This window comes from Hyposmocoma kahamanoa, unplaced genomic scaffold (assembly GCF_003589595.1).
Source record: "Hyposmocoma kahamanoa isolate Upper Pololo Valley unplaced genomic scaffold, ASM358959v1 82, whole genome shotgun sequence".
NCBI classification, from domain to species: domain Eukaryota; kingdom Metazoa; phylum Arthropoda; class Insecta; order Lepidoptera; family Cosmopterigidae; genus Hyposmocoma; species Hyposmocoma kahamanoa.
The window spans coordinates 472,365-494,469 of NW_020654133.1; the positions used below are offsets into that span (position 1 = coordinate 472,365).

At 35.9% G+C, this 22,105-nt stretch overlaps 1 protein-coding gene across 1 annotated transcript in view; it reads right to left on the bottom strand.

Annotated features, from left to right (window-relative positions):
* Positions 1-11,178: 11,178 nt before the first annotated feature.
* Positions 11,179-22,105, bottom strand: part of LOC113234268 (pancreatic triacylglycerol lipase-like) — a 14,192-nt gene continuing 3,265 nt past the window's right edge. Inside the window, exons 3-8 of the mRNA XM_026469567.1 lie at positions 20,318-20,466; positions 19,133-19,234; positions 16,955-17,101; positions 16,005-16,197; positions 14,573-14,710; positions 11,179-11,522 (exon numbers count right to left, since the gene is read on the bottom strand). Coding sequence (XP_026325352.1) covers positions 11,465-11,522; positions 14,573-14,710; positions 16,005-16,197; positions 16,955-17,101; positions 19,133-19,234; positions 20,318-20,466 — 787 coding nt within the window. The 3' untranslated portion in view covers positions 11,179-11,464. The remainder of the gene's footprint in view (positions 11,523-14,572; positions 14,711-16,004; positions 16,198-16,954; positions 17,102-19,132; positions 19,235-20,317; positions 20,467-22,105) is intronic.

The following is a 22,105-nucleotide window of genomic DNA, read 5'->3' on the forward strand; positions in this document are numbered from 1 at the left end:
TTGTCAGTATAATAATAGAATTTTAGGGATAAGCTATACGGGGTGCAATTGACTTTATTTTCCACACTTCAAAAATATTTTAATTCCCGTTAAAAAAACTGTCACGTAAAAATATTTGGACGATTACGATCTCTGAAAAGGTTGACGATAATTAATTGGAAATGTAGTTTAAATGACAATACTGTAAAAAATACAGTTAATAAGTAAAAACAGTTACGTAAATGGCAACACTGTCATAAGTTTGACTGGTAATTAGTAAAAACCGTTGTGTGAATAGCAACATTGCGTCGGAATGACAAAATAACAAAGCACTGGGTCATTAATCTTACCAAGTTATCCGGTTATATGATGACGAAAGAAATGTATTGAATAAAATTCGTGTCCCTAATACAGCTTATCCCTAAGTACATCAATGCTTTTGTTTAAAACACGATCTAGTAATTTATAAGTGTAGGAAAAAAAATTGGAAAAAAAAGATAGAAATCGTTTTCCTTTTTTAAAAATTGTCTACCAGAATCTCGTGACACGAAATAGGAAATAAAATTTAAATGGCAACCTCAATTTGAGATATCTGTTTTGATAGTTGACTGCGGTTGAACGATTTTGATACTTTATTACACCTACATTTTTCAAAGCCACGTTCGCCATCGATCGCGAGTACAAAGTGGTTTGTGGGCGGGGTAGTAACAGAACGCTAGCCATATTCTTATCGACGACCTCGATAGCCTAACGGTGTGCACTGTGAGCACTGGATGAGGAGGTCCCGGGTTCAATGCTCGGTAGGACCGATTTGAAAAATGATATTTTGTAAATTGGTTCTGGTCAGCTGTTCTGGGTAGTGTCCCAGTCCGAATTCCGTTGATCAGGTTCCGTTGCATTCATTGTCAGAATGTGGTGAACATTCTTAAAAACATAATTACTGTCCTCAAAATCTTGGGGATGGATTAGCCAGGGTTTGTGGTTAGCTAAAGAGATGAATACGTTTATTTGGCGAGGTAGCATGTGTCCGGGGCGTCTTAGTAGCGGTCTAGACGGGGCCTAAGGCGAGGAGACGCGCGGGTCACGTAAATTGCCCTTTAAGTCGGAAGCTATGTCCGGACATTGTCGCAGGACACTGCGACCGGCATCTCCGGCACTGGCACAGAGAGCTAGATGGTATGTTCCCCAAATCTTCACTAAAAATCCCCACATCCTAAAGTTTTATTTAATTTTGTTTCACAAATCCCCTCTGGCGTTGTACTTGCAGACACTGACGAAATATCGAAGCTATTACACTTTTTAAAATATGTGCGCTGGGTCGATGTCATAGTAAAAATTAAATGAAACTTCGGGATCCCCACCAGTGGGGATTTTTTAGTGCGGGGAACATACCAGCTAGATATCCTCTGGTAGGTTTCTGGGAACTGGAGAGACGCCTCGTTGCCGGGAGGTGAGCGTGCGTACAGCTTCGATATATACCTGGAAAATAGGGAGGGTACTGTGCGTGTACCCGGGGCAGCTCACCCAAGACACTAGTCTTCTGAGAATCGGATGAAGTTGTGCAAACGGGCTGCTCTGGGTTCAGGACCTGACTGATAAAATAACCAAAAAAAAAATACAAGTATCAAGAACGTTTATTTGAGCTACATCAAGTGTTGCCAGAAAAATAATATTTTTAATTTACCCATTCGTCGTGAGATTCTGATAGACTTTTAAATGTTTTTAAACATTATTTTTTGCTTCAAAGCACTCAAAAATCGTACACTGTTCGTTATTTAGGACTTAGTCACACGAGGTACATACTTGAAAATTTTTTTTTGATACTTTTGATTTGTCTTCTCGAATACTATGTTAGCTACACCATGGACCAATAATCAAGAGGAATGCTAATCTTCATACTACATCTATTGTAACTCTGAAAAAGTTAAAAATTCCGTCCGTCATATCGAGATGGCGCTGATCTATAGCCTGGTAGTGGTTGATGTAAATGTCCGTGGATTTTAATTAATTCCTCTCATATGAAATGCAAGAAGTCAGTTTTCTTTCCTTCTAATATTATTCAGATATTGATGAGATAAAATTGTTTTCTGAACTTTGACAAACCGACCCCTCCTACATAAAGTATCGTATATCGAAATTGCCAAGTTTACAGGGGAGCGTTTTAAAGTTTTGGATTCACTGAAAAGAAACATAACCCGTGGCTAATAAATTGTAAAATGATATAATAAATCGTGGTTGTTCATCTAACTGATATCTAGGATTTTATAATACTCTGTGAGTATCGAGCTCTGCCGAATAAAACTGTGTTATGCTCGTTTCTGTGAATTCAAAACTTTAAAACGCTGTCCTGTAAAGTTGGAATTTTGACATAGGATACTTTACGTAGGAGAGGTCGAAATATGCGTTTCAATGGATGGCATTGTGTGTTATAAACTAATTTAAATTAACGCTTCCTAATATGGGTAGATGGCGCTAATACTAAACAAAATAAAAGAATAGCCGGCACGATCCATAACATTCAAAGAACTATAAATAGCAGTGAAGTGATTAGATAGAAGTGACCACTAAATGGACAGTTGTCCATACTTGAGCTCAGTCAAATCTAGAAAAATGCCTCACTGTGCTCTTTTGGAGTGAAAAAATGATAACCGCACTTGGATTTTTTGTACTGTAGTAAACAAAAGTAAACATTATCCCAGAGCAATATGGTCGAGTTTAATCTTTTGGAGAACTATGTAAACATCTCGAATTTTCAACGCTAGTAGCGAAAAAATGCTTCAGTGTTTTGTTAATTTTAAACTCAATCGATCGAAATAAAGTTTATTATGCAACGTATGCGTTAAAGAAGACATCTGTTGTCAAGAAGATGCTACTTCCTAGTCGTTCGTTGTAGTTCAGCTATTCTATATACAGGGTGTACATTTAAGACGGGGCAGCAAGGCTAGCTACTGTAATCGTTGTAGTTACAGGAAAACGGTTCTAGACGACTATTCACAAATTTTAAAGATATTTTGATTGGCATTAACAGATTTTGAAAAAATGGTACAGTCAGCAAGATAAAGGATACAATATAAAGGCAATTTTTCCAAAAATTTTTTTATGCCATTCGATCCAGTCTCTGGTAAGGATCAATAGTCTATACGGGACCAACTGAGGTAAGAGTACTCGAAATGTCAGAAACCTTTTACCACACATTTTAAATAAAAACTTTTTGTTAGAAAAGAAACTGGCCACTACTCTACAAATAAGAATTAAGTAAAACCAAATTATAATCATATCTTTATTAAATTCGGAACAGCTTTATTTTGTTTTGTTAATAGCGAATTGTCACTTTTAATACGATTTTTAATCAAAATGTTCTCAAATGTAGAACGGACTTATTGGACGCATATTATTTAAATGGTAAAAACTTTACAGATGCTTTGGAGTGGTATAGGGTCAAATATCCTTTACGGAGAGTGCCCACCAGAACGGTTATAAGAAATATTTTAAGGAATCTTGAAGAATGTGGCTCCTTGAGCAAAAAATAACCTAGAATAACTGATTACTAAATATGTCCCTACAAAATGTATGGTAAAAAGCATTTTTGCGATTTCTGACATTTCGAGTATTCTTATCTCAGTTGTTCCCATAGAGACTATCGATCCTTACCAGAGACAGGATCGAATGGCATAAACAAAAGTTTTGTAAAAAATGCCTTTTATCTTGCTGACTGTACCGTTTTTGAATGCTAATCAAAATATCTTCAAAATTCATGGATAGTCTTCTAGAACCGTTTTCCTGTAACTACAACGATTAAGGTAGCTGGCCTTGATATATATATCTAGTTGCTTTGTTTGTTATCACTGGAAATTAGAGTGGCTTTGATATTGCAACTTAACGTTAGTGTAAGACGAAAATAGTTGTTTGGTACTCGTTGCGACATCTGGAGTACCAAAAGGTACTAAATACCCGATTACGCTGTGTTGTACCGCGATTAGAAGTGCTCTTGGTTTTTGCTCCATGGTTACACTAAACTACCCCTTTATAGATTTTAGTTTAGAACCTCTGAGTCTGCTAAGATTATTATACCTGGTAAACGTTGATTACTATGTTGCAATATCGACAGTGAACTGGCAACCGGTGCTATCTCAAGATTTCGCTTTTTAATACCATTTTATAATATTTCATACTCCGCAGCGTTGCAAGAAATTCCATCTCAGATACATTTAATTTTAGCGCCAGAATTGACTTCATTCAACTTGTACTAACTTATAACCAGATGCTATATAAATAACACCTAACAATTCTTTTCTTCCTGTAAAATTGTCGAAATTGAGATAGTACCGGTTGCTAGTTCAAAATCAATATGGTTTTTGCAATAACTACATATTGGAAATTAGTTTTTGGATCAAAATCACGGATGTCAGTAGCTGTTAGTTTTGTCCACAATTTACTTCCGGACACATAATTAGAGCCACCTCGCATTTTTGTCGTAAAGGCCTAGAATACAAAAATAGTGTTATCATCGAAGAAGAAATTTTCCCCGGTTTTGAAAATCCAAATTCCTACGTTTAGTATATTAGTGTCAGAATTACATAATAGTTTTTTTATCAATGAAACATTGTTTAAGCTGAAAACGCGTGGTGGCTCGAATTATGTGTCCGGAAGTGTATAAAAAAATCCTATTGTACAAATCATCATCAAAATGTTACACATGGGAAATGGAACTATTTTTCCGGATTTAAATCGCGTATATTTGTTTTTTCAAACAAACCCATTGACTTACAATTATATGGACGTCGGGTCCGCGCTAAAAACTGTCCGAACTTATAGGGCGTTAAAATCGTATACAGAGCGTCATTCACGCTTTAGCCTTCGTTTGTTTCTTCTGACAGCGAAGCGAGCAAACTTAGACAGTACAATTTAAATTCAACGTTTTAGCTTTTTCATATTCCTTTACATGTCACTACGTTTAAATAGGTTGACTTGGGACATTTTTTTCGTGGTTTGTGTATTAGACCCGTCGTCCATTTATTTGTAAGTCAATGAACAAACCTAAAAAAATTTTTGTACGCGATTTAAATCTGGAAACATAGTTTCATTTCCTATTGTACATTTTTTCCCCGACAGCGTTTGTGCATTACGTCCGATTCGTATCCGAGAAATGACAGTCCGAAATGTGACGAGAAGCGACATTCGTACTTTCTCGGATTCTTATCGGACTTAGTGCGCATGTCGGATGTCGCATCCGAAGTGGGCCCGAGTTTCATAGATTTGTATAGTCTCGAATTTGAATACGAATCGGGTAAATCGGAGCATTAAGGATACAATCATAGAGTACATACAGCTAGAAATAGAGACGAAATAAGAACCATCCATCCCTGGCAACTCATCCGGCAAATGAGCCTTATATCACTTTTAAATATCAACTCTCGTTTGCGCTGAAGTCGCAAATCAGAAAGCTGAAATGGTACATCGTCATCAACTGACCTGTGTGTACGTCTCCGTATATTCCAAAAATATTCTGTATTTATTGTAATAAAGATAATATCTCTAACTATGGGGGCTTGTTGTATTCGGTGGTGAGGGGAAAAACAGCAAAACATCTAATTACATAATCTCAGTACAGAGTACTAAAAAAACCGACCTCAAAAGTACGTGGAATTACGTCTATTTGCTAAGTTTCATTGAAATATCCCCTAGTTCGCCACTGTACAGGACTTGATACTGGAGATAATAAAAATAGGTTCTCACTACGACACTACTCAAAGTATATCGAGAGAAAAACGCCTTGAATTGGAGAAATAGCAAAATCAACTAAATAATTGCTAAAAGTAATTGCTCCTAAATTAACGTTAGGCGCTATTTATATAAAAATGAATCTTCATGCGTGAACAGCCACCCTTTGAGGTGGATGATTTTCTTCAAAATGAAATGGGACCACTATGGAAATACCACCTTTCCAACAAAAAAAGAATCATGAAAATCGGTTCACAAATACCGGAGTTATCACGTAACATACATACAAAAAAAAAAAAAGAAGTACATACAGTTGAATAGAGAACCTCCTCCTTTTTTGAAGTCGGTTAAAAACAAACGGCATCACATTTTATCGGTAATTAAATATTAAATATGTAATTTTTCAATTTTCGTCCATTACAGCAAAGCTTGTTTCAAATTCGGGCTGGCCAATCGGGGCGCGTCACCGTAATGATTTGGCAGAATAGTTTTCAAATATATTAAATGACATTTCGTCTCTATTTCTGGTTATACACTCGATGGGTTGTAGATCTCATTTCCTTGATTACAGATAATGTTAACAACTCTATTTAGCTGAAAATGTGGTTACGATAGTTATGATGAGAGCAGAATGTGTGTTAGCCCTAAAAAAATATTCAATAATAATGGCCTCTGGAAGGCTTTAAATTATTATTACTGCACTCGATAAACCCCACGCTTGGCATGGGTGTAAAATTATTAGTATTTAAAACAAAATTTCAGATCTCTTAAATAGTCTTAAATAATTTTTTTAACGAAATATAACGAAAACATTTATTTGTTTGTTTGTAAGCGGTATCTACTTGTTTTGGCTACTGTGAACTAGCAACCGGTTTTGACAACTTTACTGGATGAAGAAAAAATCATTTATATAGCATCTCGTTTATTAAATAAAAATGAACCAGATGCTATATAAATGACGCAAGCAATTTTTTTCTTCGTCTTGTAAAGTTATCAAAATTGAGATAGTACCGGTTGCCAGTTCACAGTCGATAGTTTCCCGAAGTGGTCGCTACCGCCTCCAACGGGCGATTAAAGACCTCGAAAGCAATTGATGCTGTCCAGGGGGTAGCACCCCAGCATTTGAAAAAAAAACGTGAATTGTCTATTAAGTACATTACATATAATATACATATATTTTTCATTGTGATTTTTTTGTGTTAATGTAAAATATGCGTGTTTTCAAAAATTTTTTGTAGTGATTGCGTTGAATTTTTTTATCTCCCAAGTGGAGCCAAAAAATTTAGTTACCCATGGGCTATAGTGTCAAATGTGGTGTAAAATACGCTAACGAAATTACGCCCGTGTACTATTAAATATCCGACAACATTACATACGTTCTGATCCCAAAGTAAATAACTACATCACTTGTACTATGGAAATCACAAACAACTACCACAAATACCCACACCAGAAAAGTTAGTTTTCTACATTGACCCGGCTGGGGATCAAACCCGGGTCCTCAGAGATAGCGACCTCAAGAATCACAGCTCGACGTTACCCACTGCTGAATATAGGTCTCTCGTACTTTGTGCCATCCACTACGACTGGCGATGTCGTCTACTCATCTCTAAGAGTATATAATAATGAAGTACTCTTAATAGTCGAAACTACCTCATTTCGAATTTTACAACCGTACAAATAAGGTTCACTTTATTCCGGTCTAATTGATATTTTTACAAACGTAATTGATATATTTACGTATGCTATTTGGTTCAGTTGATATTTTAAAAAATCATTGGTATATGTAAAGTACGTATTTAATACAGCAGTTTTCTTGTTAAATTTCGAAGCAAGTTTGTTTTTTTTTTCTATCGTGAAAATTTTTATGAATCGTGTTTTCACACCACATATATCCTCAATTTTACTATATAATTTTTCCAAAAAGACTTAACATCGCGACTTCTAAGTCCATGCCTGTTTAATCCAGGACCACATCTGACCTGCTTTGTGGTACAAATGGAACGGTCCCTAGCTGGGCAGATTCTGCATAGATAACTAACCCTGCTACCAGTAAAATAATAATTATAACTATTTTGACAATGTATTAATCTCATGGTTTAAGTTTTTGCACACCTGCTTCGAACCAACGCCTTCAGCATACCGTGGCTGACGCGTTCCCAATTGAGCTACGGAACGACTACGTGTCGCAGGGGGTGATTCACGTAATCGAACTAAATGTCAAATTTCACAATCCAAGATGTCGTTAATTAGTCGTTATGTTTCGATTGTACTCTATCAACGTTCGTTCAAGTGATACGTCAACACCCATTTTTGATATGACTTCGATCTAACGACTACGTAACTTCAACGATATTTTGATAGCTTGAACTTACGTGAATCGCGTTAATATTTCTTTGTTCTCAATTCGACTGCGTTTTTTTTTATGTTGCGTGATAGCTCGGCATTTGTGAACCGATTTTCATGATTCTTTTTTTGTTGGAAAGAGGGTACCTCAGAAGTGGTCCCAGTTAAATTTGAAGAAAATATTCCACCTCTAAGGGTGGCAAACTAGGCGATGAATGACTTTTGAAGTCCTTTTTTTAGTTCTCAGCACTAATATTATTAACGGTTTTAATCGGCGCAAGCCGATACGCGTTAATAAGTGTGGTGATTCCCTTAGAGTGATCAAAATTATATAAATCACCATTTAGGACAAAAACGACCTTAAAACAAGGGATTCAAGGTGCGCTTTCCCGTGGTTTTCAATTTAAATCCCAAATTCGCAGCTACTTTAAAGCATCTCAACGCTGCAGTCAAATTAGATGTCTAAATATTCTTCCTCAGTGTATTCGCTCAGAACATTATGTATACCATGACTTCACATTAAATATATAGTGCACAATATTCTTGAAATTTGAAAAATAAACAAATTGGAATTGTAGTGGTTTCTTTTATTTTATTCCCTTCTACGTTCGAGCGTAGGCCACTCGGCCAAAGCTCACAAGCTCACGTAGTTACATGCAACGCTAACCTAAGAAAACATATGTGAAGGTTCATCTTCGGATTACGTAAAGAATAATGGCTAAATCATAGTTATTTAATAGAATTCGTTAGCGTCTTCAAATGTTAATTACAAGTGTGAATAAAATAAACTACAATAGCGGTCTAAGGGTCGTATTCCAGAACTCTACTCAACGCTCAAGTCAGGACTTGAGTATGGTTCAAAGCACTACAAAACATACTCAAGCTTAAGTACTTCAATCGAATGCTTATCTTTGACGCCTCTTTGGACCTCTTTGCATGCTCGGAAGCCCCTTTTACGGTTTCCGCGGGACGATATCTCGAGTCATTGACCATGGACAGTAGCATCACATAAGTATTGTGCATCCTGAATAATTAATACTATGTTAATGTTTTAAAATTTGATTGTTAATAATGTAATGTCCAATTCCATGATTTGTTATTTTTATCTAATTTTTTATTCAGTTTATTTCATGCAATATATAAAATTCAATTATTTGTAAATTTTCATTCAATTTATTTTGTATCTATTCTTTATTAAGTATGATTACATTATTATTTCAATATATGATATTAGCTTAAGAATTACTATTGTGTTTGGATATTAATCTGTAAGCAATATGTAATAAATATGTAATAAATAAATCAAGTTCTCGCCATTAGGGTCGTATTTCCAGTGCTTGAAATCATATTTAAGTCTGCTCAAATCCTGACTTGAGCATTGAGTAGAGTTCTGGAATACGACCCTTATAGTCTGGAAATAAACTCATATTAAAGGAGACTCTAATGACTAATTCGGACTGATATCTACAACTGTCAGTTTCGCACTTAACGTAGAGCGACATCTAGCCGCCAAAAGAAGAAATTTCAGTAACTACTTACGGATATGGTCCACATTTAGCTCACGTAATATCAAATGTGCTAATTCGACCGATTTGTAATAAGCTAATAATGGATTAACTACTTCATTACAAAAAATAAAGTCGATAATTTCTTAAAACTGACAAAAAGTTCTCAAAACAGTGATAGATGGCATGTTTCACAAAAAAATAATGTGTCCGTGCAATAGTCTGTGGTATGTTATTAACTCAGTTTTTTTGTTATGGCTTACCTACACACCTTTTGACATACCAGTATACAAAATAATTTCCTCTGCTTCTGTAGTTTATTTTGATAATAATACACCGAATATATTTCACTCAATTACGTAACACATAACCTCCAACGCTTCAAACTATATTCCATCTTTAATTACAGACTTCTCAGAATAGTAGGGAAACCAAATAAGCAAATCCTTCAAATAAGCAAATCCTTTTGGTCCCTGGCCAAACCGGTCGAGTCTAACTTTTGTCGCCCGTCTTTGCCACCTCTACTAAGACCGGATGGTTCGCTGGCTCATACTGCGGAAGAGAAGGCGAATCTTTTTCTTTCACTCTTTCCAGAAATCTGCGAAATCTAGACTTGAATAAAGCTAACCAGATTGAATTCCAGCAATAGCTCTGCGTAACTGTGCGCCTGAGTTGTCTCCTGTTCTCACACGCCTGTACCACGTCTCACTTGAGACTGGTGTAGTTCCCAGGTCGTGGAAGCTTGCAAACGTGCAACCTATGCCGAAAAAGGGAACCAGAGCTGACCCTGACAACTATACACCTATCTCAGTCACTTCCTTACTCGTGTACTCAATAACCTCTCCTATTGTACCTTGAAGACAACTACCTTCTCAGTGATCGCCAGTACGGATTCCGACGAGGGCGATCTTATGTATGCCTGTCACATATGTAGCAAGGCTATAGAAAAGCAAGGCGAAGCACTCGCAGTGTCTTTGGATATTTCTCAAGCCTTTGACAGGGTCTGGCACGCATGCCTTATAAGTAAGCTTCCCTCTTATGGGCTTCCCACTGACCTTTGCAATTGGGTCTCGGAATTCTCGAGTGAACCTTCGATTCGAGAGGTCTTAGAAGGCTTACTCTTCGGAACATATGACGATAGATTCCACAGTGTTCCGTACTGTGTGTAACTCTCTTTCTGCTGCATATCAAACCTACTTTCGAAGCAGGGTTGTTGATGATGCAGGTTTTTTACATATCAGTTGATGAATGTGGAGAATAAAGTACCTGTAGATATAATATAGGTTTTATTTAGCAAAAATAAAGTTACATCTTCAATCTTATTATAAATAGCTCCATAGCAACGTCATAGATAAATCCTAGATACCACTACTACACTAATGCAGATTCTGATTTTGTCTATTTCGTATCCTTACGGAATTTTCCTGCATGAAAAAGCTTTCGATTTCCTTTGGTGTTGTAATCAAATATTATTACAATGATTTAGTGACATTTAAAACACAAGGATGGAATTTCTTCAATGAAAACCCGTAATTTTTAACGTTTTATGTTATTTTGAATCTTTTTAAAGAAAACGATACACAGTAGGTATTACATTATACAGAGTAATGTAAAGTAGGTACACAGATATTATTAAGTCTGGTAGCGATGGTCGAATGAAGAAAGTTGAATGTTTGTAATCTACTTATCAATTAAAAGCAAAAAAATTACTTAATAAAAAAATTTAGCGATTACTTTGTTGAATGACATTGCCATTATATTTACGTCAGGCGTCAAAATATATATAAAAAATTTTTAAAACTGGTAATGTTACAAAATATATATTTTTTTTTTCATTATATTACAATGGTAAATTTATGTTCATTAGTTTTTAAGCTTCTCAGTGCTTTATTCTTCTTTCCCTCAATGCAAATTCAGCCTCGTGAGAACGGTGAACGCGAGTTTGTTTCCAGTCGGTAAATTCCGCGACTTCTGCAAAAAAATACGACAAAAATATATAACTAATATTAACGCAAACAACCCTTTTCTGAACTGTAGTTACAAAAACTATTAATTTAACTAAGGGTAGTTAAAACCCATTATACAATTTTAGGTAACAACATTTATTTGTCTATTTATTTAATCAGGCTCTCATAACAATGAGTACACTATAACTATGCAGGTATACAGTATACAGACACTGTGGTTTTAAACTAAGTGTCCCACTACTTAGAGGAGGGCACAGAATGCACTAAAGGAAATACAATAATATACAATACAAATTAGATTAACTTCACACTGGTACTCCTTATGCAGTGTTATTGCTTGTGATAAGAAACAATGTAGCCTCAAATTTATGGAAGAGCCTAGTACTACCAGACCTCGGCAATTATCGCAGGATAAGGAATTCTATTCCATTAGACCAGGGCAATCAATAATGCCTAAGACAATTCTTTTAATAACGGTCAGATCAATAACTTTTCTACGGGTTTCTAGTGTAGCCATCCTAAAATGTTTCAAATGATTCTCATATGATGCAAGTGTAGGTTAAATGCCACACAAACCTTTTCTACAACAATGCGCTGAATGTGTGTATTGTAGGTAGGTGCCCAGACCACACTGCAATATTCCCAGTGGCTTCTTAACTATAGTTCAAAATAGGTTGGTTTGTACCTCTATATTTTGTTCTACTACTGAACTTTAGTCTATCAATTATAATTTCATAAACAAGCCGAATTGAGACATAAGTTGACAAGTCCCATGTGTCTGTAATTTCACCAGCAACCTTACCCTTCAACACCGGAACGCAGTACTGCTGACATTACTGCTTGGCAGCAGAAATAGATGTAAGGTGGCAAGTACATCCCTGGACGAACTCTTTCACAATTCTACTGCTACGCACTAAATTCTATTGTCTATGGCACTCGCTACTGAATAAAATTATACAATTAAAATTAAAACGTACATTTAATTAAGTTTTATTTTGAATTATATTATTTTGTCACTTATATTCCAGTGACCGAAAAATAAGCGTATCTCTTTAAATCAACGCATTGTAGTTCTCTGTATCACATAATACGTCCATCCTAAGAATAGAATAGAATAGAATAGAATAGAAACCATTTATTGTAACGCCACATTATAAAAAAAACTCAAAAACAAAGACTAATATAACTAGAACAGAAATAACACAAAGAACAGCATAAAAACATTTAAACAACGTATTACATAATACTATACTGACATGTGTGCGGCTGTGGCGTGTACAAAAGGAACGCATTCAGCTAAAGTCACAACCAAGGCTAGGTTGTGACGCTGGTTTTCAATGGGCCCTAGCCGAGTGAGTGAGAGTGACGGACGTATGCGTCCCGGAACAGATAATAAAATAAAATAAACTACGTAAATACTTAATCATGAGTGTGTATAGTGTTATTGCAGTGTGTACTCTTATATCGAATAAATACTTACATAATCTTTGCAATATATACATACAGGTATAAGTGTGTGTAGTATGAAAACAAATTAATAAAATATTTAATACATATTTAAACTACATTACTTCAAATATATTAAACAAGATTATCTATTTTCGTAAAATAACAGTTCTTTGATTTCAACATTAAACAACTATTGTTCTAACGCAGTTACTATTTCGAAAAACTCGCACCTCTCATCGAAGGATGGCATAAATGGAGTTACGTCAAAAATGTTTATTGCTCCATTAGATACAGAAAAATATAACCCACATCCTCTCCAATACTTTGTAACTCTAACGACTAATATTGTCAATGAATGAATGAAATATTCTTTATTGCACATAAAATTGCAATAAAAATACAATACAATAGCTTAAGTATAATAGTAAGTTAATGTGCAACAGGCGGCCTTATTGTTATGTAGCAATTTATTCCAGGCAACCTTAGGATAGACATTTCGGATATGCAAAGAAAAAAAATTTATATTGATAGACGATATATATATAAATTAGTTAGTAAATTCTCCAATTGGAGAGTATGTAGGTTACATTGTTCTGTGTCTAATCTACAAGCATGTTTGACGTAATTTCGCTTATGCCGTTTTTCCATGAGGGGTGCGATTTTTTTATCTTTTACTTAATTTGTATTTTTGTTTAGTAATATAATAGTAATTAATCGTGAGTCAAACCGTGACCATGGGACTTGTAAAGGGCCCGAAACGTCTGTTTGTTTGAAAAAACAAATATACGCGATTTAAATCCGGAAAAATAGTTTCATTTCCTAAATATAATAGTTATAAATGATATTCGGAAGACCCCTGGGTCAAAGCAAAATGTATTGTGCAACTAACAGCGACTTTGCCAGGGGTTTTACGTTAATTCCCCAATTACGGATAAATATCATTGGCAAACACTCAATATTATCTGCCTGCCTAGCTCATTCCCAACAGGTATAGACTGTCACGTCTGTTCACGATACTGTGATACTGATACTCTTTGATAAAATTCAACACTAAAATAAAACAATGTCACTATTTATAATGTTTTGTTTGAAACATGTAGTTGCTGCGAATGTTCTTGTCTATAGATTGAAGTCGTTGGTTGACATAATGTTACAGTTTGACTAGAAATATAATAATCTCAGTACAGAGTACTAAAAAAACCGACCTCAAAAGTACGTGGAATTACGTCTATTTGCTAAGTTTTATTGACATATCCCCTGGTTCGCCACTATACAGGACTTGACACTGGAGATAATAATAATCTCACTACTCAAAACATATTGAGAGAAAAAACGCCTTGAATGGAAGAAATAGCAAAATCAACCATTAGGGTAATTGCTCCTAAATTAAAGTTAGGCGCTATTTATAAAAATGAATCTTCATGTGTAAACAGCCACCCTTCGAGGTGGATGATTTTCTTCAAAGTGAAATGGAAGTACCCCCTTTCCAACAAAAAAAGAATCATGAAAATCGGTTCACAAATATCGGAAAAAAAAGAAAAAAAGAACATACAGTGGAATTGGGAACCTCCTCCTTTTTTTAAGTCGGTTAAAAAAGAATCTTACCCGGTCTTTGGCGCTATGCCACCCATCCGCAGGTTGCCCCACATGTAGCAGAGGTTAGACATGGCTCCTGCATACGTGGCGCAGCGACGACCGGTAAAACCTCCGCTGACCAAGGACTCGGCGAAATAGAAGAACGATCTGGAAAAATAAGTCACCAATTCATTTAAAGGGCCAATGTACGTGTCGCAATTCGTAATCATCGAGTGTACAACCAGAAATAGAGACGAACTAAGGGCCATCCGTCAATGGCAACTAATCAGAATAATGGGCCATATTATAATTGTAAGTCAATGATTCCATAGGTAAACTTTTTACACTTTAAAACGTCATTTTTTAAGCTACTGCTTGTTCACTACGCTGACCTCCCTGAAAAGAACGAGTAAGAAACTCTAGGGATTCCTCTTTTCAAATAAACTGCTATGGAATCACAGACATATATATGTGTATGGAATACACTTTGAATCATAATTGTGTGGAGTCTAGACTCTTGTTGTCGTTCCATACTTTATCTAAAACATACTCTTCAATTTTGTAATATGACGTTCCAATTAAAATACTTTTAATTTAAGTTTTAACCTTAGGAAATGACAATCTTAATATATTCTCCGGAATCTTATTGTAAAAACGTATACAGTTCCCCATAGAAGAATCGCTTACCTTTGTTAAACGAAATCGTGATACCATGAGTTGGGACTTGCTTCTAAGGTTAATAATTATGGATAGGTATCTTCCTTCTTAATTACATTATATGTATTTTATGTTTCTCCCCTCATTCATTCCCAAACCCACAAATTTTAATACGATTTTAAGTCTTGTGGATACGTCTTGCATCAATGTTCTTTGTGATTATGTAACTAGCAATGACATTAATTTATAATTTGTTCATCCTGCCTAACATACCCACTAACATTTGTCTATATATATTGTTCTCTGTCCCTTTTAGGTAATTCAACAGCTCTGCAGCTTTAAAATATAATAAGTATTTTTATATCACATTTTATCAAATTATATCACATTTTATCAAATTATATAACATTTTATCAAATTATATCACATTGTGCTCTCACAATACTCACTGAATAGCAAAGTCTACTGAAGCCCTTAAAATTACTAAGCGGAAAACTCGATACTGGTGAAATCTAAAGGATAGCACCATTAGGCAAAAAGAAGAAAAAGAAGGAGTTTTGTTTTTCACATGGCACCATTAGAATTACTTTAAAATTCAACTTCGACTTCCTAAGTGGTTTTGTCCTGCAGTATAACCATTTCCGGAAATCCGGAATTCGAAAAAAGTAATTAATATTTGGTGGTATTAACTATGTCACTCCTTGTAGTATCTAATGTATCTGTAGGTTTGGAACGCCTTTTTCCGATCATTGCTTATTATACAACACAAACAACGAAAAGATTCTAGTAAGGCTACGATACACACCTTTCTTGGTCGCAAGTTGCACCGTTGCAACCAGGCATATTCACTCCGCCGTTAGGGTAAAAGTCAACGTGACCCAAAGTACCTAGATAACCATTGATGCCAGCGTTTGTGTGGATTATTTCGGTGTAAGAGCCGTCGTCGGGTCTGAATTTATGGCTGTTTATTATCCAGAGATAGAACGATGGGTCCAGACCTAGGGGCAAGAAGACAAATAAATGTGGTAGACAAACAAACTTGAATTAAGATGACAAAAAATGTTTTGCTTTAAAAAAAATAAACAACTTCAAAAATACGTCACGACAATCGTGTGTGTCATTGTTTGGGCTGGTGGTTGCGGTGTATATTTATTGAAAACATACGTATATTGGTAGTACGGAGGGTATTTATTTAGCAATGCAGAATAATAATTTTTATTTATAAAAACTTGTATTTAGTTTAAATTAATTTTTCGCAAATTAGAAAAGCATTAATTAATTTTTTAAATTAATTAATGCTTTTCTAATTTGCGAAACCAAGTAGCCGCCATTTTGCGGTAGGAGGAGCGCATCGCGTGAGCGGTTGCTAACGAGTTTTGTCAAGCGCTTTGTCATCGTCATCATCATTACCATCATCAACCCATTATTCGTCTAACGTGACGCTCCCTCTCCATGTTATCATTGTCTTTGACGTCAGGCTTAATTTAATGTCCTAGATACCTAAATTTAAACACTCTATACATACATCACTTAGGTTGCTCCGACAAAGTAAATAAAGCACTTGTGTTACGGAAATCGGAAACAACAACGGTACCACAAACACCCAGACTCGACACAATATAGAAAAGTTAGTTTTCCAATATACATTGACACGAACGAATCCGAATCCGGAACCACACAGATGGCGACATTATGAAAACCGGTGTGCAAGCCGTTAGTGCGTTGGTGTACCAAAAACCAACTCGAAAATCTCACCAGTGATGTACGCCACATCTCCATCAACGTTTCTCCCCACGATGCCAGCCTGGTGTCCACCAAGACCATATCCCACTATGTGGTAGCTCCCGGCTGTAACACCCGCCGCCTGGTTCAACCAGTTTATGAATCTGGCTACACTTTCACCTGCAATTGTTAAATTAAGTTATTTTAATTCCAATTCAACACATTTCTTTTTTAGATATCAGGATCCATTGGTGTTAGTAAAATAGAGATAGAACTTGATTAAAATCTAAAATGCCATGTACTAACGAGGCATCTCGTGCGGAATCATTGTCCGTACGGGATGCCTCAGTACAGGCGCTCCGTGGTCCTCAGCCACAACCTTCAGGATGCTGTTGTTAATCCTCCGCCGGAGCCTTCTAACCCACGATGTTACCTACTTCTTTCTGCTAGACGGCATAAAAGCAATTCGTATGAGCCAAAGCAAACATTCCGGAGGCGAGTACCGGGGTATTCTCAACATCATCCTGAACACGTTATGATATTGGATGCGCCGTGAATTTAGCGACCTTTGGGAACACTTAAATCAAAAGCCGCCCGCGTACAGACCCTGACAATACGCTTTCAAGACTGTTATTTTGACTTGATCCGTGCAGCGGGCCAGCCTGCGGGCCAGCATATTCTCGAGTATCGCCAACGCCCTATGCTCCCTCTCGACATCGTCATCATCTTGAAAGTCGTCGGTAACAATATGTCCGAGGTATTTAAATTAATACAAATACCAAATGCAAAGAAAAGCGACCACGCAGCATTTCATAATCCTCAGAATAATATCGCTTATGTCATTGACAGCCGAAAAAATTGACAGAAAAATAAATATTGTAGAAGTGCTTAGTTTGTGTAGCACGTGTACCAACAGTTCGTGGAGTTCCGCAAACTTCAAAATCAAAGACTTGAAAAAAATCGCAGCAAAATGCCTTATTTCGCTACTAGAGTGCAAAAACGGTAGTCGCCTTTGTAATATTATCTATGATATTGTTTCGTACCATCAACAAGTGTTATTTTATTTTATTTTAATACATTTTCAATTTTCTGTTTATCGTAATGATTGTTACAGGAAACTAAAGTATATTATATCACTGCAATATGGTCGCTTCTTTTTTGGAGAACTAAGTACACTTCTTAAATTCGTCGTCGTTCAGCTATTAATCGCTAGATGGCAGCATATTGATCGAAATTTCAATATAAAATCAAAACGTCGTAACTTGTAATAACAGGTAATAACTTTCGACGATTTGCCAACAGGATAAAGTTTTAATTGTACGTCTTCTAGCTTACCGTGCCAGACGCTATACCAACTAAGCCACGGAACGAACCAACGGATCTCACGAATTCTTCTATGTGCTTGCGTCGTGTCTTTGTGTTTGGTTTTTCAACGACTTTTTAGCCGTAGCGCCATCTATGAGAAATCTATGAAAGATTTATCACCCAGTTAGTACTTTTAGAGCCGCTATTCAATGTATTTTAAATTTTTATTGAATGGTATTCAATTTTTTTTTGTGAAATTACTATACTAGTTTGTTTTAATTATTAATACAAAGATCGAACACTCGGTTTCGTTCCGTGGCTTAGTTGATATAGCGTCTGGCACGGTATGCTAGAAGACGTTCGAATCCGGCCGGATCGAAGGAATTTTTTCTGAGTGTTCGATCTTTGTATTAATAAGTATAACAAACTAGTGGAGTAATTTCACAAAAAAAAAAATGAATATCAATTCAATACAAATATAAAATTAAAATTTGTTTTTAAATTTGAAACTACGACCAATCATTATCAAGATTTCACTGTGATTTCATAGTGTTTCAAAATATGAATGTATGACTTTTGGCGACATCTAGCGGTTCTGATTGTAATCGAGGCTTTGGCATTTCCATTGTTACTTATCTTCCGTGGAAAAAAAACAATACAAAGACCTATAATAGGTACGTAGAAGTATTTCGTCAACCTGTACCTAATATAGTTGGCAGATCTAGGCTACGGAATATTCCAAGACGCAGTTTCATACTAGCTTGAAAGCAGAGCTACACACATTATTACTAATTAACGTAGAAGCAAAACGCTTCGTATTAATTATAAACAGAAAAATATCATTGTGGAATTTTGTCTGTTGTGGTTGGTCTTTGTCATGCTAATACAAATATACCAATGACATACCAGAAGTCACGGTGTTTGCGACGGAGGTTGCGAGGTTGACGCTGTTGGAGCCCAGACTCCAGTCCACAACGATCACGTTGACATCCTCTGCCGCCAGGAAAGCTGGAAATACAAATATATTTTAGTACCGGTTTCTGTACTAATGATAGGCTTCTAAGTAAATTCAGTCAAATATATCTTTTTTTCGTAAGTAAGCAAAGAGAACATTTTTATCATTGCTATAGTAAAAAAAAAAAATGATCGCCTATTCATTTTTCGTTATCAATTTGTTCAGTCTGTGATGAAATAAGAACGTCAGTTGATTGCAATTAATTCGTTTATCCATTTTTCGCGGTAATTGCTTCGGAAGTACAAAAGATGGATAAGATTAAAATTGATTTAAAATGTCACGCGGCGAATTCACAGGGACCGGCCGCGCTTCTTTGTTCATTTTCCAATAGTAAATCTCGCAAAACGTTAAATTCAAATTGTTCTTTATTTTATAGGTAAGCAACGTAAGTATATTTGAAACCGTAATTTTGATTGAACTAAACTGTGAAAGAATGAGTAAAAACCTCTTGGTGTTGCTCTTTGTAAATAGTAATTTGTTCACATTTATCATGATTACAATATGTATTTTTAAAAATATTGATTAAGACAAATATTGAAAGAAATAAACGGGCCACTATAAAATGGTAGAATAAAGTTTCTGCTTTACTATAGTTTTAAACCTCGTAAATGGCAAATTTTGAACATCAATAGGAATCTTAATAAAGAAGCGTATACAAATTTGTGACTTTGTGAAGGCAACTGTCGAGAATAACCAGTTTAAACAAGGAAGAAGTATTATTGCGGCAAATGTTTATGGACAGTGGTTACAACTTTCTATCAAGTGGATTCTCTTGGAAATGAAACTATTTTTCCGGATTTAAATCGCGTATATTTGTTTTTTCAAACAAACTTGGATTGTCTTGCTTTTTCTTGAGTTTTGATACCATAAAAATCTTGTTACGGATAGTGAAAAAATCGGGTCAAGTGACTCAAATTTGTTGTTCAATGAGGTAGATCTGATGAGACGGGTGAGTAGGAAAGGTTGGGTAAGTCGGGTGTCTAAAGTGAACCGAGTTAATCAATCAGCGGTGCGAGTCTGAAGAGACGAGTGGCTGGCGGTTTGAGTCGTTGCGTCGGTTGAATTGGGTAACTTACCAGGCACTAGCACAGCGTTTAAAGAACCCACGGCGTTGTCTTGATAACCGTGTAGGAGAACGATTGTGCGGCGATGGGGTTCGTAGTTGGTTATTGCGAGCAAGCCCGCGTTGCCAAGAAGGAGCGGCTGGCTCACGCTTGGGTTGTCCCTGAATATTAAGAATATTTAATAGGTGTCTTTGATTTCACAAATCCTACTGTTATAATAGGAAATAAGAGGCTGGAGATTGTTGACCAGTAAGTTTGTCTTGGGCATATTCTATCCTTTGATAAAGAACATAATACACACATACAAAATAAAATCACTAAACGCATAAGCCTGGTGTATAACCTAATAGTGGATCCAGTAATCTCCAGGTCAGATGACGATGTCCGTGTGCCACACAGGTACTTTCAGAAACTGTTAGTGCAGTGTATTGGCTTCCATCAGCTCAAAGACATCCATAAGCTCAAAGTGTACTTAAAGTTCTATAGGTCTCTGCGATACAAGTTTATACTTAGTGCAAGGAACGCGAGAAATCATTGGTAGATAAGAGTTATGTAACATAGTTAATATGGTGTAAATGCAAACAAATGTAATCCTATTTGCTCAATAAAGCTTATTATTATTATTATTATAGTTAATCATATATACGTGTAACAAGTGAAAAGTATATCTTGTAAACTCGAAATGTAACCTCGGGAAATTAAAATCATATACTTAGTAAGGTATAATTTGAAATTTAAACTTAAATAAAGCATGGTTTTTTTATGTTTTAAACTTGTTTTAGTTACACAACTAAACACACACTTACACACGTAAGGCGCCCTTCTTTTTGCTTGCTTATAAATTTTACACGCAGCATCGGATCAAACCAGAAGTCACGCTCAACAAGTCTCATGCTCACCCAATCCGACTGGAGCTGGCCATTACAGTGGCTGCATTTGGTAGGTTGGATGACGTATTAAAATCGGTTGATACTTCGCAGTGTTTGATTAGCCAAAGTGCCTTGGACACTATGATTTACGGTGCCGTGGACGCTCACACGGAAGACTGTGTACAGTATGAGAGTCGCATAAAGCGAGTTATTCTCGGCATCAAACTTATAGATCGAGTTCCGAATTCCGAAATCCGTAGATGAACTAAGGTCCAGGACCTAAGAAATCACATAACGAGGGTCAGGACCTGAACTTATATGGTCCCTGTATAACCAAAAGATTGATAGGGAGAGTCACTATAATCAAAACACGTGTTGAAGATACGGGGCTGTCCCGATGTGAAGTAACGCCTCACCCTGGAAAGGATGACAAGCTGCCTCGCTGCATTTTTGGCTATTTGGCCGTTTTGCGTTAAACGTGTTGAATGTAAATCCTGTATCTTAAGATACAGAACGTCGATTTACTTAATTTGTAGATAGATAGATAGATAGATATACACTTTATTGCTCACACACAAGAAAAAGAATAGTACATAAACAACTTAAAACTAATTTGGGCAAAGGCGGTCTTATCGCTAAGAGCGATCTCTTCCAGTCAACCTTAGAGTTAGAGGAAAGCTAATCGGAGCGGGAGACGTAGTGTGCCAAGTTTAATATAAAAATATAAAAAAAGAATTGTATAAATTAAAAAAATTAAATAAAGACACATAGTAATTTATAAATTGTTTAAAAAATAATGATATATTATACGTACGTAGATATATGTATATATAAATATACCTAAATAAACTTATACTTACTAATAACTTATACTTACTAATACACACGTTGCAGACTAGGACAGTGATAAAAGATATTTACGCACGTTGCA